A 15,182-nucleotide genomic window follows, 5' to 3' on the forward strand; every position below is an offset into this window, starting at 1 on the left:
TTTGCCTGCATGGATTGAGGAAGATAATTGGATTGTAAAGCTGATATGTCTAACCTCAATACTCTACTACCCAATTGCTATAACATGGAGGTTATCTACACATTATTATGCCATTTATCCTCAACTTCTTGACATTATTTTGTGTTTATAATTAAAAAAAAAAACTCTTTTTTTGTGTGTATACCTCTCTAATATTAACATTGACATTAATATTTATACCTTTGAGATATATTTGTTTGTGCAGATAACTTTTCCAGTTAATATTTAATAAATATACAGTTAAATCTCAATAATTTAGTAAAAAGAAATTTCTTAACAAAAAGAAATGTATGAAACTAGAAAATGATTTTTTTTTATATTATTCAAATTTTGACGATTCATTAACTCATAAAAAGTATTCATACAAAATATAAGAATTTTAAAGAATATACATGCATAATATATATACTATACTAGTGTTTGATTAGTGTATTGATCTTCTTAAATGCAAATAAGAGAGGAAAATAAAAGTGATAACCTCATCTTAGATAGAAAAACATGCATAACCTATAGTTTCACACATTTACTAGACTTACGATGCATAATTCTAATGAGAGAATGGTATTTGGATGTTATTTACACACAAGAAAAAGTTAGTTCATCCTATATATTTTAAGGGATATACATATAAATATCAATATTTGAAGGATATATATATATATATAATGTTATAAGAGATTTTTTGAAGTGTGTACATGCCCAAAAAAAAAAAAAACCTTCTACATTCTGCACATCTTATTTCCAGCTGCATGGAAACAAATACTTCACCATCACAAAAGGCAACGATATGGTTTAAGTTCTATTCTTGTATAATAACTTCATTCCCCATAAAGAATGTATGCCTTTCCTTCTGTTCTGCTAACATCTTCAGGCCATCAGGTTTTCATCATCTAACAAGTTCTTAGAACATGTAAGCTCTCAATTTCTTATCCATATACTACCCAAAGGTCGGAAATTGTAAAGTAATTCTTTCATAAATATGGACTCTACTATGATAAACAAGACAAATTTCCAGAATATCAAAATAGAAAGCCATTCTAATTAGAGTTCTTACCATGGAGGTACAACCTGTGCTTTCTGTAATTCTAAAACAATTGATCACAAGGAATCAGAGTGTATATTGCAGTTCCAGATCAAACTCACATGATGAATTATAAGACTGCCATTCTAATTTACCAAATGATTGATCACAAGGCATCAGCAAGTAAAATTTGAGATGTTAAATTCCTACAAAAAGAAACTGCTTTTGTTCATAGATGTTCTTCAAATCTTTCTACTGATGTTACAGGGCATTGTTTTCATCTCATTTTCCTGATCGGCATTTAAACCGTTTCCAAGAATCAAACACTGAACAGATATGTTGTGACACCATGTACCAGAGTAAGACACCTCACTGATTGTATCAAAAATGTGGAACCCATGCTATCACCACATCAGAGTTAAGGCGAAAACGAAAATTTCATCTTTGAGTATTACATGAACCGCGATGCTTTTAGATAGCAGAAGAGTATTATCAGACAACCAGATATTTAGATGAAAGTGCTGAGCCACTAATTCATCTTGGAGAATATATTGTTGAGGTCAAATGATATGAAGTAATCTTGCAGCAGTTTACTCACTTGCGTCTCATCCCTTTCGTAGGATATCTTTACTACATTTACTAGATAATAGTCATGGGAGAACCATGTAAGACAATCTTTAAAAGACAGATAGTCAATAGTCATGTTTGTTTCATGTTCATTTTCTTCATGTGGGATGAACTACACAATCAATAGTTCAACTTCTGGCCACGAAGAGTAGTTGTGAAGGATAATAAGTAAAATGCGAGTCATGATAGGGGTAGGCTGAAATATCACTTATGACAGCATTCAGCTTGAGGCAAGGTTAGGTCGGTCCTATACATATTGTACCTCCACTTCAATATGATTATTCAAGGTATTAGGTTAACAGGAAATTGACTGTAGCCAAGAACATACAGCATAAATACAAAGCCTTTCTAGAATAGTATGACCTATTGCTTAATAACTTCAAAGTTTGCAGAATTAAATAGGAAGACCTACTTCAAAGTTTGCAGAATTAAATAGGAAGACCTACTTCTTCCACAGGCAAAATTAAATCCTTCACCCATTAGAAATCATGGATACAATACCTTTCAATAAGATTGAGCTTATTTTAACAGAAGCAATGTGTAACTAGGAAAAATCCGAAAAGTGAAGACCTTAAGAGTAAAAAACAGAAGATGTTACCAGACATTAAACTAGAGGAAAAAAGGAGCCAACATATTATGCTGGAAAAGTTCCTGGATGGTACCAAGTAACATGCAATCAAGTTCAAGATTCATTTGGGCTGTGGAAATAGGGTTTGGGTTATAGGAGGAGAGTTCTCTCTACTATGCAGACCAGTACCAACTGCTTGAAAGAGAAGAGAGTAAGAAACAATAAACAATAATAAGCAACACCCTTGCTGTATGTACCATATAACAAGAAAGAAGCATAAAATGGACATGTAGTAACATCATCCAATACATGACATGAGAATCTACGCTAAGTTGTGAAATATTTGGAAATACATGTCTGGAAGCTATGTTTCTTGCTAGTTCCAACAAAGTAGATGGAAAAGAACATCGCTTACTGAATAGGATTATTTACAGAAAGTTCCCCAGATTTGCATCAAATAGTCTAATAGAAGATTAGGAAGCACTAAGATACGAGATGAATTTATTTACTAATGCTCAAAGGTCCTATGATATTTTACTGATAACTTAAGTCAGGGAAGAACAAATATGATCTCTACGAAATTATGCATACTTTCTATTACTGATCCTCAATATTCCAAAAATCACAAGGTAGTTTTTCGTGAATAATCAAAAGCTGCAGCTAGAACTTATCAAACCTTAATCTAAGAGGACGAAGAAAGCAAGAAGAAGAAAAAAAAAATCAAACTTTAGTTGCTGGTTCAGAAAAAAGAAATACCTGCTCCTTATGTTACATAAACAACACAGTTTTTGTAAACAACCTTAATCAAACTACGGATGCCTGCGTAGTCACACCAGTTGTCTCATGACGCCTTCTATGCCACATGAATGCAAGCCAAGCAGTCCTCCAGAGTCCACCATTAGCAAAATGAGGAATACACAAGCGGCCCCAATACGGGTAATATGGGCCAGGCAATTTTAACAATAAGAAGAAAGCTGCGATCATAATTAAATGCCAGGGGTTTTCAACTTCCTGTTCATGGCAATTTGCATGTCATGAGTACCATTATTGCCAAAGTATAGATCTTAAATGACAAGAAGTTTAAGAGCTTAAAAAAAATAAAAACAAAAAGGAAAAATTAACCAACCTTAAGCTCTGGAGATAGGTCGACTGCTGCATTACTAGCAATCCCAGCAAGAGCAAACCCAAGAAGAAACGGGATTGGTATCACACCCATCTTTCTTTCGTGAGCACAATACGACATCTCACTCAGAGACGAAATAGCCAGAAGCGGAATACAGAGATACTTCGCAACAAACAGAGCAAGCCCAAAGATGAAATTTTGATAGATGCCCAATAATCTACCCCATGGGAAAATCTTAACTGGCTGAGGTAAACTGTCAAACATCTTGCGGACACCAACCATCCACTCCAAATTCAACTCCTCATGGCTACCGGAGTTTCCAGAAGTTGCACTCACAGAAAGAGGAACGACAAATCGACTCCTTCGATATAAATTAAACCCATTGGGCATCGCTTGTGGTGATCGAAATGGGATTGGCCATAGCCCCTGTTGCCAATGGAGAACAGAAGCAGCAAAGGGTTAATAGGAGAGAAGAGAAGAAAGCAATGAGAATTCACAACTGAGTTTTCGCGAAGGGGGCGACTTGCCGTGGATTTCTGCAGAGAAGACGAGCGGAAAGGCCTCGCCGGCGCCAACTTGGGAGAAGGGTGTTTGAGTGCTGCGGTAAGAGGAGGAAGGCGAAGAAGGGATGACATCTCCAACTACTAATGTGTCCGAGACCAAAGGCTTCTATACGCAGCGAGAGAGAAGGATCATATCGAACGGAGAGCGAGTAATTGAGCGCCGCCGCTGCAGCTAAAATGGTGCCGCTCGAGAAAAAATAGGATAAAGTTCTATATTTAATTTTAGAATGATTTGCATGATAATTCCACTTTATAAATATATTAGCAAATATGGACCAAATACTCACAACCGGACCCGACCCTTCCCCACTCGCGATTCAAAGCACTCCATTTCCCCCGCCTCCCGTCTCCTGCTCCCCCTTGTCTTCTCTCTCAAATCTCTACTCTCTCCCATGGCCAAAGAGGAATGGACTCTCGCCGACTTCGAGATCGGAAAGTTCATCGGCGAGGGCAAATTCGGCAAAGTTTACCTCGCCCGAGAGAAGCAGGTCCGATCTATTCTCCTCCGCAAACTCCATCTCTCGATTCCTTGATCCAAAACCTAATCTACTAATGTCGAATGGCAATACCAGAGCGGTTTCGTTGTGGCTCTCAAGGTGATCTTTAAGCAGAATCTAGAGAAGCATCGGCACCACGCTCACCTCCGGCGAGAGATCGAGATCCAGCACGGTCTCAACCACCCAAATGTGCTCCGCCTCTTCGCGTGGTTCCACGACGAGACGCGAATTTTCTTGGTACTTGAGTACGCTGCAAGAGGAGAGCTCTATAAGCTTCTCAAGAGTCTTCATCACTTCTCCGAGAAGAGAGCGGCCACTGTGAGTTTTGGGTCTTTGCAATTTTCGTTATTATTATTTTTTGTTACAATTTTCTGATTTTACTCTAATCTTGTCTCTGTGGGATTTGATGGTGGGACAAGTATATCGCAAGCCTTGCGGGGGCACTTGCTTATTGCCATGGGAAGCATGTGATCCACAGAGACATCAAGCCGGAGAATCTATTGCTGGATATTGAGGTTAGCAACTCGTTTATCTTTTCTTCCCTTCGTTGTGTTTGGTTTGGACGTCCTAGACCAACGTCCTAGGTTTCTTTTGTATCACGTTAGATCGCTATTAAATTGTTACCCTCAGGATGTGCTAAATTATCTTGCTGGGCCATCCAAATGGTAAAACTAAGAGATTTGTATGCTGCTTGGATTGGATAGTGAAGGAAATCTGCTGAAAAATCTTCAACTGGGTACTGTGGCATTTGTATTCATTGAGAGGGGATGGAACACTCATGCCGATAGTAATGCGAATGATACGTACATAACATTAAAATATAAAATATAAAAACTATTGTTCTCTAACAATTTAAGTTTTAGAGTAGTTGATAAGTTAACATGGTATCAAATGTTGTGGATTCAAATTCTTGTTATGTTTATCTTTGCCTGAAAATATAAAATTATACCCATTTAAATGAAATCTACTTAGTGAGCTCAGTATAGAAGTAAGAGAGTATTAAAATATAAAAACTATATTTTTTTTCAACTTAAGCTTCTAGAGTAGTTAATGAGTTAACAGAAAAATTGTAGCTGATTTATGATGTAATTTATTGTTTCAGTTCTCTCTATACTCGAAGCCTTTTTTGGCTTGACTTCTCACATAAAAATGTAAAACTTAAGATTATCATATGCCAGGTTCTTTAAGGTGGTTTACAAGTATGTTTGGAATAGATATATAATGCAGTAGGAAGTGATTTGTTTATAGGGGAGACATTCCAAGGGAGAGGAGAGAAGAAAAATCTTAAAAACCACTTGGTCTGAAATGATGAGAAAGAAATGGCAAACCCTTTTATAGGTGGAGAATACTAAAGATAGAGCTGAATGGTGAAAAAAAATTCATCATCAACACAAATGAATTGAACATAAGGCTTCATTTATTCTCACTTTTGGGATATTTTGCAATACTTCTTTCATTAGGTTCCACCGTACGAACTTATTCTTGGAATTTGATTGGTCCTTGCAATTTTGCTTAGTGGTTTCACTGATTTTGATAGTTTTTTGATCAAGTTCAGTGTTCTGCTGAAATGTTCACAGATTAGTTTTAAGTAAATAATGAGCTTGAGTTTGGCATTTGCACTAATAGTTTTACTAAGTTGAGGTCCAAAATTAGTGAAAAGATTTTACAGATAGCAATCCATGGTATAAAATCGACTCATCTATGAGTTTCCTTTTAAAATTAACTATAAGATGTAAACATCATATGATCAATAGTTGGGACATTTAAAGCATTGGGATCAATTGACTTGCTGTTGGTGTATGAAGGGATAGTCATAGTATTGTCTAACTAGGCTAACCAGAATTATATCATAGTATCATACTATAAGAAAGCCCAAGAACTTAAGTTGTACTGATGGGTTTTTATTTTCCAGGGTCAACTTAAAATAGCAGATTTTGGATGGGCAGTTCAATCAAACGCTAAGAGGCACACCATTTGTGGCACCATTGATTACCTCGCTCCAGAAATGTTGGAGAGGAAAACACACGACCATGCTGTCGATAACTGGACTTTAGGCATTCTCTGCTATGAGTTTCTTTATAGTGTTCCACCATTTGAAGCTGCTGACAAGTATGATACATTTAGGAGGTAAGAACTATTACTTACCACCTCCTATGCTGCATTCGGTTGTATGTAACAGTAAATGTGAATTTGGACCAGGATAATGAAGGTGGACTTAAAGTTCCCTTCTGATCATTTAGTCTCTGTTGAAGCAAAGGATCTCATCCGCAAAGTAAGTTAAGAAAGCATCCATATTTTGCATTGCAAAGAGATCAAGGTGTGCCTGTTTTCTGAGTCTGGCTAATGGCTATGCAGCTTCTTGTGAAGGATTCATCAAAGAGGCTTTCTCTTCGAGATATCTTGAAGCATCCCTGGATTGTCAAGAACGCAGACCCTTCTGGCAGTTGCAGTGAGTGAAATGTTGGTGGTCATGAAGAGATTTCTTTTATAGCGCTGTTAATGGAGGGATGACCATATATATGCGAATATCTTTTGAAAAAGCTCGTAATAGTTTCAACTTTGATGGTGATAGTGCACATAATTATAAACAATGTGCTTGTCTAGATCAAGCATCAGAAGATACGTTGCATTGTAACTTGTAACTCTTCTTTCCGCAATGAAGAAATTTTATTGTGGTTCAATAAGAGACTATGATATGGATGTCTTTAGTAACTTCTCTATCCCAGATACTCCTCTTCTTTGCTATCCTCTATAAATTATCTTCATCTTAAGATACGTACATAGCAAAGTTACACTCCTAGGAATTATTTGGTGAATTAGAGGACAAGCCTCAAGAATCTCTAATGTTAATGTTGGGTGATTTCCTCTTGCCTCGGTTGGTAGGAAGGAGTTGAAAGCCTAATTGTCTGATTGGGCATTTCAAGAGCTCTGATTACAAAATATTTTTCTTTCAAAATGTACTCAGATGGGAGGTTAATTTCATAATATTTGTAAACAATAATAAAAGCCTAAAAGATTATTTATACGCTATTATAGTTAAGGAGAGTAAAGTAATACAAAGTCTAAATTGCATATGAGCAAACTGTAGTTTAAACTAGTTTAATCGACAGATGGTATGGTAGGCCATCTATATCAGGCGTTCATTCATTTGATAAAAGAAGGATATGTAATCGAAATCATTCCAAGAGACTTTGGCTTAAACAGTAAGAAAGGAATAAAGAGAGGTTATTTTTGTAACTTAACTGTCTTAATATCCACTATCTTCTTCTCTAATTTTATGTATTATTATTGATAAAGAGTTCGTTAATCTAATTATAAATTAGATATTGGAGTTAATTCTCATGGATATATATATATGCACAGGGAACAATTCATTTTATTTGTATTGCTGCATTCTTTACGCTAATAATAAATTACTCTAGAAGCAACACGGCTCATAACCCCCCCAAACTCCCATGTAATTCCCCTTTGGTTACAGATCAACCTTGAGTCTCGTATTCCATTTATTCTCCGAAACCTAGAGAAGATTAAATTCACACCTATTCTTATTTCCCCCGATAGAAACCCTAATCTATTCTTCTTCCCTTCTTCGCGATCGTCGATATTTTGTGCCTTTATGTAGCTCGACTTCTTGCGATCGATCTCGTTCTTGCTTCTTCTGCTAACGAAGACGATTTCATTTATGGAAAATGATTTGTTGCGCTAACTTTTATCTTGTTGGATTCGTAGCCAGTGCTAGTTCTTAGGCACCATGAATTGCGAAGTCTGCGAACTTAAAGAACTGGTTGGTTCTGTTCTTGGTATTTGCTATGCTATTTCTTCTTCCTTGACTTGCATTAGAGAGCAAGATTTGAGATAAAGTTGCATGCCTTTTTGCAGGAGGTCGAGCACGATGAGATTCGAGATGTTTTGCGATGTGAGTGTACTCGTTCTAGTTGGGTTTTCACGTTGATTGTAGCAGAAATAATCTTAAACCCGTATAATTGAAGGGTTACTCCATTTGTGGTTTGATAATTTCATACTTCACTGCTCTGTTCTAAGTCACACAGTTAATAGACCTTTGTAGCTTTATCTCTTGCTCTCTTTGCACTGTGACCCTAATTGTTGGCAACTTGTTCTGATTCTGGTATGTTGACATTAAAGTGTAATAAGTGCCGAGCTTCCAGATGAACTAGAATTTCATAGTGTCGAGGAATGCTTGATCCTTTCAAGCTACAGTTCATCCTGTATCCTTGTATAATTCATGGAAATATTCAGATATTATGTTCTAGTCCAAGAATGAGAATGTGCTTGAAGAAACATTATATCTTGTGGTTTGAGTTCCCCAGAATCTTGATTTTAGACTTCAGCTTGTGTCATACTCAGTATTTAGTATCAGACTAACCCTAGATGCGCCTATATACCTATGGCATAACTAAGAGTAGGAGCATTAGGCTGCTCTCAAAATAGACTTTAATAGTATACGTATTATATTTCAATTTCCTCAACTGGTTTGACTGTTTTTCAACATGCTACGCAGATAGGTTTTAGTCAGAGTCCTTGTTTCTAAATATCTTTGCTGGAATTTATATAATGCATTTGTTTCTTTCTGATATATGTTTACATCTTGCTGCAGGCATACTGCATACAATTCTATTTCACAGAGCTTTAGGTCTCGTTCGGCCGAAGGATGTTGACTGTGAACTTTTCGAAATAACCTACGTAAGTACCAAGAGATGTTGGCACATCACACTGGATGAGACAATAAAAAAAATTCTCATCTAATTTTCATGACATTATTTCACTTTGCGTGATTGGAATGAGGACTTTAAGTTCTTAAAACATGAAGGAAACAATTTTTGATCCATTGAACTGGCTAGTTGGAATCCTCTGGAAAAAGTTGGGGTACAGACCTCTAGACCTTATGAGTTATGAGGGTTTCAACTGCCGCTCTCTACAGTTTGTCATGCTGAATTTTTTGGGGAAATGTAATGTGTGTTTACATCTCTTTTATTAAAACTGGCCAATTTTGGACTGAAATTTCCATTCTGGAGCTGATTTGTTATGTATCTCGCTGTACACTGTTTTAGAAGAACGAGTTAGTACATTGAAATGCATCTCCCTAAACCTTTATTTTTTGTACTTAATCTATCTTAAGGTCTAAAAGAAATGCATATTGAACTAGATCCAGAATTGAAATAAGAGTTAAAGACATTTAATTGCCAGAAAACAAACCATTCCAAGAACTTTGTTCTTTGCTCTTAACCCCTTTATGGAATCAACCGGTATACAACTATTGGTTTTTCCATCACAACTTAACAGAACTGATGCTTCGTAAATGTCTGAAAGCTTTGGCAGGTAAAATCTTGCCAAAATTATTTTTCATGACCAAAATGTTCTTTGTCCATAAATCATACCTTCCAAACATGAGCATATATAGTTGCATATTTGTTGGCACCACAGAAGGGTTTGGTTGACCTGACATGTTTTTTGCTGGAAATACTATCTTCAGCCAAAATACTTCATTAATTGCCAGTTACCATTCTAGGAACCCTAGAGAAAGGTTATTTCACATTTGCAACCAGATCTAACTTTGTATAAATAAGATATAGAGTGGTGAACCTAGTGACTAGAGTAACTGATAACATTGCAATTTTCACTTCTACTTGGAGTCCTTGCTCTTTAATGTAACCCTTGAGTTTGAGTCTCACTATAAGTGAACCTTTTGCCCTGATGTAGGTAGCTCCATTTGTTCTAGTACTTGGACTAAATTTTTCTTAACAGGTACAATGTGGAATATCTGAGCTAGAAAAGGAAATAGAGGGAAAGATTGAGGAGTTCATCAGTAAGGTTGACAAACATCCAAACAGGAGGAGCCAGGTTTACATATCTTTCTCCTCAATTACTGAATACATATGGTTTGTAACTCTGGATCCTATCTGTCATTAGTATGAAGTTGCACAAAAACCTGCAATCACAATAAATGAGCATGTTACGGTGGTTTGATTAAAGTTGAAACCAAAGGCACTCCTAATGGAATTCAAGAATTTTGTGCCATCTTTTTGTTTGCTTTTAAATAATAAGTTTTGTTTATGACAATTTAGCCTACCCTGTTCTTATTATTACTTCTGAATTCAAGTTGATCGAAGCGCACTCAGCTCAACAACTATGTATGCTGAATTTAGTTCTAAAATTGCAGTAAAATTCATAAGCAAATTTAGGTCTATGTGAACATAGCCACATATTCTTTTGTATATAACTTACCACGGACAAGCTTGATGAACCAAATGTCATTTAACATATATATATTATCATTCAGATATGCGTCTCTTTCTATGAGACGAAGAATAAGCAGCAACCATTGTTTGGCAACAAAGTTGAACACATGGATTGGGAGCAATGGTATGTTAATTTGCACGTGGTTAATCGAAAACCACATGGCAAGTCTCATCAAAACAAAGTAGTTAGAGACCCAGGAGGTAAGACTATAGAAGCCATCTTTTCCATCAACCAGTGGCAGTGTTTTTTCCCATGATTTTCGCTATTATCTGATGTCTTCCTTCGACTTGTTATGTGACGTACCTGCCTGCTGATTAACTTCAGAATGTTCTTTGGAGGAGACTAGTTCGCGGCGTGCTGCCTTAGGGTCATCACTGCATGAAGTTTTATTTCAGATTATAACATTCGCCAATGAGAAAAAGGACCACTTGCCTCCCATACCTCCTAATAAAGAGGGCGCCTCGTTTCCTTATGAAATCACAATCCCGAGGTTTGTGTTTTATATCCTCTCCATTCATTCATGTTTAAGATAATATGCTTTGGATCCTTTTAAACTGAACCTTTTCTCACTATCACTTGATGAGCTTTGCTTCATATCTCTCCACAGTTCATCTGGTTCTTCTTTTGGGTGGCACACTGATGTTCTCAAGAGAATGCTGCAAAGAGGGCATCCAACAATGCTCAGCTGACTTCATGATCCTGACACCATACTTGCATGCAAGTATAGAAGATGCGCCGCTCTTCTTGTAGATCCCTACACTAACGAAACTTGCACCTCTGCTCTTAGAGCTTCGAGGATTTAAGGTGAATTTAGATGGGACTAGGTTGAATAATGAAAGCAAGTTAGACGTGTAATTGGTTATAAAAGCCTCTGCATAGTCTTTTGGGTCATTGTATGTATTGGACCTGGCAATGAATATATCTTTTATATATATATATATATATATATACTTATATGAAATGAATAATTATACATGGTGATATTGTATTGTCTGGATCTTACAGAGTTGATGATTGAAGTGGTGGTCGAGTCGCGCATAAAAAGTATCTGTTCATAAATTAGATTTCTCGTAAATATATTTTACAATCAAATATTCATTTATACATATAAGTTAAATTTTGTATAAAATAAATTACGTAATAAGTTATGCATAAATTTTATTACAGGTCTAATGCATGCATATTTTCTAAGCAAATCTTTTATTATAGTTAACATATTTATTTATAATTTAATAAAAAAGTGTAAACTTTTACATTAATATATTTAAATAATTATTATATTTTAGATAATTTTATATATAAAAAAAGATAATAAAATATAAGTAAAGTTATATATGTATCTAATTTATATTTATGAGATGTGGATAAGGTTATTTGTAAAAAAATATTTAAGTGACGTGGATAAAGTTATATATGTATCTAATTTCTTTCATTTGTCTAGGGTTAGAGTCTAAGATGTCTAATAAGTTGCCGATTTAACTTCCGGCACAACTAGCACATCCTATTCGCAGTCGTGGCATCTCTAAATACAATCTATATGCAGCCGCCCGATCTTATCAGAAGCTACCTCAAATATCGTTATATTAGCCGTCCGATCCGTCGATAACCACGGATGCCTATCTATCCCTGCGGAACAACACACCGAGATTCCGGTCACCGCCCCCGCTATCCTCTTATTCCGTTTCAACTCCCAGAGCAGGAAGAAGATCACAGCGTTGAGAATGGCATTAATTTCCCTATCTATTCTCCTCTTATTCCTCCTTTTATCCTCTCCATCCTTCTCCCTATTCCTCTCCTCCAACTCTTCCTTATTTGCCTTCCCATCCTCCTCACCCGTCCCATCTCCTCCTTCGTTCCTAGGCGAGATCGTGAAGGCGATCGCGGAGAAGGAGCGGTGGGATCCGAGGGGAGAGGTGAGGGTTTCCGATCTCGATGGCGGGAAAGCTAGGGTTGGGGTTTTGCAGAGGTACGAGTTCAAAGGTAAGGCCGGGAAGACGACGCTGCTGTTGAGTTTCTCCGATGAGACGGTGGAGTGGAGGAGAGCGGCCGGTGGAGCACCGGCGGTGGTGGAGTCGGAAATGGATTTAGTGGCCGGAGAAGGTCTGGTTGGGATTGGACCGGCGGTTAGGGATCTGGAATTGACGGGGCCGCTCGATTTGAGGGTCGACAGTGAGGTGGATGATGAGATCTCGCTTCATTTGACCGCGGTGAGTTATTAATTAGTTCGTTTTAATCGTCAATTGATTACGAGTTCTCTGGTTGGTTATGATATAGAGGGAGTAGAACTGGAAAGGAACTTGTTTTGTGATGATTAGTAAGATAGTATAGGAATTCTTCTGGAATTGTACTCGAATGCTTCTCATGTAGTACATTTATAGTAGAAATAGCTTTCGTTTGAGGTATTTCTTTGTCAGGCATTCAAATTTGGACACATGCTTCGCCCAATTTGAATGTTAGATCAGTGAAGAGATTTAAGTGCTATGAGTTTGTGGCGTAATTCTGACCATAGAATTTGCTGTTGTGTGGTACATTACATATCTTATCAATTCAGAAGGACCTAATCTAGAGGAGCTGCTGGACTATTTTCCTTAGGAAGGCAGTGACATGATAACGAAGGGCAAGTCAAAGAAGTTATTACTTTTCTTCTTTCTTTTATTTTCGGAAGTTTCTGTTTAGTTATATGTATAGGTAGTTAACATGCTATGTGCTCCTGAACTGTAAGATGACATCTCCTTTCCAAAGAGTAGGATGGCATAGGACTAGAAAATCATTTTATAGTTTACTTGCCAAACCAAGTTCATGGATTTTTTCAGAGGCAGATTTAAGCATCTTAAATAGGCTTCAATTAAAGATATGGATGTTTAGTTACTTCCTGTTGCCAATGGAAAGTCAACTCTTTTACATAAGCTTCTCTTTTTGTGCAAATTAGTGATTCTATCTAATTGCTTTTCGATACTCAAATTAAACATCTCCTCTTCTAGTCTCCTTTCAACAAAAGTTCTTAATATTATTCCCTCTATAACAAAGCCTCTGGTGCTTCTTGCCATATTTGCCCCTTTTGTCTAACCAGAGTGGATCCAGGTTTAGAGTATTGCCGTCATCTCTATTCTCTAGCCTTGGAATCATAGGACACTTGTTTCCAAGTGAAGAGAATTCTAACATTTATGAGTATTTCATTATTTTGATTATCCTCTCTCAATAATTATATCATAAATATGATCCCATATAATTGTGATCACTTCGCAGTTGTTAAGTGTCTTCTGCTTTCTATTTTATCATCCATCTTGTTCATATGTATACTTAATAATTACCCACTCTCTGATTTTATCCCACTTGTGTTTCCTGCATTTCTACTATCAGGAAGAATATGCTGCTGTAATTGTACTATAGAATCTGAACAGCACATTATGTTGTTATGCAGCTAAATATTACACACACAAGATTAAAGCGGATACTTGTTGCTGAGGGCATCACATTAAAGGTGGTGGGTGCTCAGGAAGTCTCCTTCATCCACCCCTATGATATTGGCCTGACGACAAATGGCAGCTTGGTCACTCACAGTGAAGATGATAACCAGATTTGGCCCCTCGGTTATTCCTCATGTGCTCCATTACTTTCAATGCATGTTAAGGGATCTGTCATGGTTGTTGCAGATAGGACCCGCAGATCTGGAGCTTTTCTCAAAGCTTCATTTGAGTCCCATGATACCGTTGAGTTATTATCAGAAAAGTGTTTTGTCAATGGGCATGGGAAACGGATTTCAAGATGCTTATTCTGTTCTGTTAGTCCAAAACTAGCTTTGGTGGGGACAGTTGTGAGAACTTTGCTAGACAAGAAAGCTTTAGAAGATATATCCATACGCTTCCTCCAAGCTAAGATCGTGTCATCGTTGTTAGTGAAATTCCAATTGAAGCTAGAGAGAGAGATAACAGAAGATGATAGGATCTGGAAAAATGTTTCAGAGTGGAAAATGAAACCTAAGATCCAACATGTCTGGCTTCAGGTAGTGGCTAAAGTTGAAGGTGGGAGGCTGAAGGTTATACTAGTGAAGAAACTTAAGGGAGGTTTTTATCTCTCTGATTCTACTGCTTGGAGCAATCTAATGTCAAACGTGTCTTTCACTCAGTTTCCATCTTTCATTGTCCCTCCTGAGACATTGACATTGGATGTCAAGTGGTAAAACAGCATTCATTAATTTGTATTTAAGGTGTACACAAGACCATCTTTCCAGTGTTTTTATTGATTTCTTTTGCTGTAGAGGGATATTGTTGTTACTTACCAGAAGCTCTTTTTCTCCTCTAGTCAGAGGTGAAGTGTTTCAACCGACACCAGCGTTTGTAAATAAGTACGCAATCTTGGTGACAGAAGTCAGTGTGCTCTGTATTAATATTTGGAAAGTGGCTAGCATTCTTAGTGGTTGTATTGCTGTAGTTTGTATACATTATGAAAAAGAATAACTTTTTTATACATTAGAGTAAATATGAGA

At 36.8% G+C, this 15,182-nt stretch overlaps 4 protein-coding genes across 4 annotated transcripts; 3 read left to right on the forward strand and 1 right to left on the reverse strand.

The window, feature by feature from the left end:
• Positions 1-756: 756 nt before the first annotated feature.
• LOC140759761 (uncharacterized) lies at positions 757-4,046 on the reverse strand. Its single transcript, XM_073096408.1, has 3 exons — positions 3,906-4,046; positions 3,382-3,804; positions 757-3,266 (listed from the first exon to the last, which is right to left on the reverse strand). The coding sequence occupies exons 1-3, from the start codon at positions 4,011-4,013 to the stop codon at positions 3,060-3,062; spliced, it is 738 nt and encodes a 245-aa protein (XP_072952509.1). The 5' UTR covers positions 4,014-4,046; the 3' UTR covers positions 757-3,059.
• A 122-nt stretch (positions 4,047-4,168) lies between these two features.
• Positions 4,169-7,138, forward strand: LOC140759759 (serine/threonine-protein kinase Aurora-3-like). Its single transcript, XM_073096407.1, has 6 exons — positions 4,169-4,429; positions 4,514-4,756; positions 4,858-4,953; positions 6,351-6,565; positions 6,638-6,710; positions 6,794-7,138. Exons 1-6 carry the CDS (start codon positions 4,169-4,171, stop codon positions 6,893-6,895), a joined length of 990 nt encoding a protein of 329 aa, XP_072952508.1. The 3' UTR covers positions 6,896-7,138.
• A 701-nt stretch (positions 7,139-7,839) lies between these two features.
• LOC140759800 (autophagy-related protein 101) lies at positions 7,840-11,677 on the forward strand. The gene is made up of 7 exons (XM_073096474.1): positions 7,840-8,222; positions 8,318-8,354; positions 9,054-9,139; positions 10,202-10,297; positions 10,737-10,896; positions 11,021-11,186; positions 11,304-11,677. The coding sequence occupies exons 1-7, from the start codon at positions 8,190-8,192 to the stop codon at positions 11,383-11,385; spliced, it is 660 nt and encodes a 219-aa protein (XP_072952575.1). The 5' UTR covers positions 7,840-8,189; the 3' UTR covers positions 11,386-11,677.
• Positions 11,678-12,239: 562 nt separating this feature from the next.
• On the forward strand, positions 12,240-15,163 carry LOC140759768 (protein TUNICAMYCIN INDUCED 1). Its single transcript, XM_073096417.1, has 2 exons — positions 12,240-12,903; positions 14,118-15,163. The coding sequence occupies exons 1-2, from the start codon at positions 12,418-12,420 to the stop codon at positions 14,874-14,876; spliced, it is 1,245 nt and encodes a 414-aa protein (XP_072952518.1). The 5' UTR covers positions 12,240-12,417; the 3' UTR covers positions 14,877-15,163.
• The last annotated feature ends 19 nt before the right edge of the window (positions 15,164-15,182 follow it).

The sequence above is a fragment of the Typha angustifolia genome, chromosome 4 (genome assembly GCF_048772165.1).
Source record: "Typha angustifolia cultivar Huaian chromosome 4, ASM4877216v1, whole genome shotgun sequence".
NCBI classification, from domain to species: Eukaryota; Viridiplantae; Streptophyta; class Magnoliopsida; order Poales; family Typhaceae; genus Typha; species Typha angustifolia.

What these genes read in the sequence shown, in the direction of transcription:
- LOC140759761 (XM_073096408.1), bottom strand. Translation starts at nt 4,013, where the DNA reads ATGTCATCCCTTCTTCGCCTTCCTCCTCTTACCGCAGCACTCAAACAC. An exon ending in CTTCTCTGCAGAAATCCACG is followed by an intron (nt 3,805 to 3,905) that starts GCAAGTCGCCCC and finishes CATTGGCAACAG; the next exon opens with GGGCTATGGCCAATCCCATT. An exon ending in ACCTATCTCCAGAGCTTAAG is followed by an intron (nt 3,267 to 3,381) that starts GTTGGTTAATTT and finishes TGCCATGAACAG; the next exon opens with GAAGTTGAAAACCCCTGGCA.
- LOC140759759 (XM_073096407.1), top strand. Translation starts at nt 4,169, where the DNA reads ATGATTTGCATGATAATTCCACTTTATAAATATATTAGCAAATATGGA. An exon ending in AAGTATGATACATTTAGGAG is followed by an intron (nt 6,566 to 6,637) that starts GTAAGAACTATT and finishes AATTTGGACCAG; the next exon opens with GATAATGAAGGTGGACTTAA. An exon ending in CAAAGGATCTCATCCGCAAA is followed by an intron (nt 6,711 to 6,793) that starts GTAAGTTAAGAA and finishes ATGGCTATGCAG; the next exon opens with CTTCTTGTGAAGGATTCATC.
- LOC140759800 (XM_073096474.1), top strand. Translation starts at nt 8,190, where the DNA reads ATGAATTGCGAAGTCTGCGAACTTAAAGAACTG. An exon ending in AACTTTTCGAAATAACCTAC is followed by an intron (nt 9,140 to 10,201) that starts GTAAGTACCAAG and finishes TTTTCTTAACAG; the next exon opens with GTACAATGTGGAATATCTGA. An exon ending in TATGAAATCACAATCCCGAG is followed by an intron (nt 11,187 to 11,303) that starts GTTTGTGTTTTA and finishes ATCTCTCCACAG; the next exon opens with TTCATCTGGTTCTTCTTTTG.
- LOC140759768 (XM_073096417.1), top strand. Translation starts at nt 12,418, where the DNA reads ATGGCATTAATTTCCCTATCTATTCTCCTCTTATTCCTCCTTTTATCC. An exon ending in TCTCGCTTCATTTGACCGCG is followed by an intron (nt 12,904 to 14,117) that starts GTGAGTTATTAA and finishes GTTGTTATGCAG; the next exon opens with CTAAATATTACACACACAAG.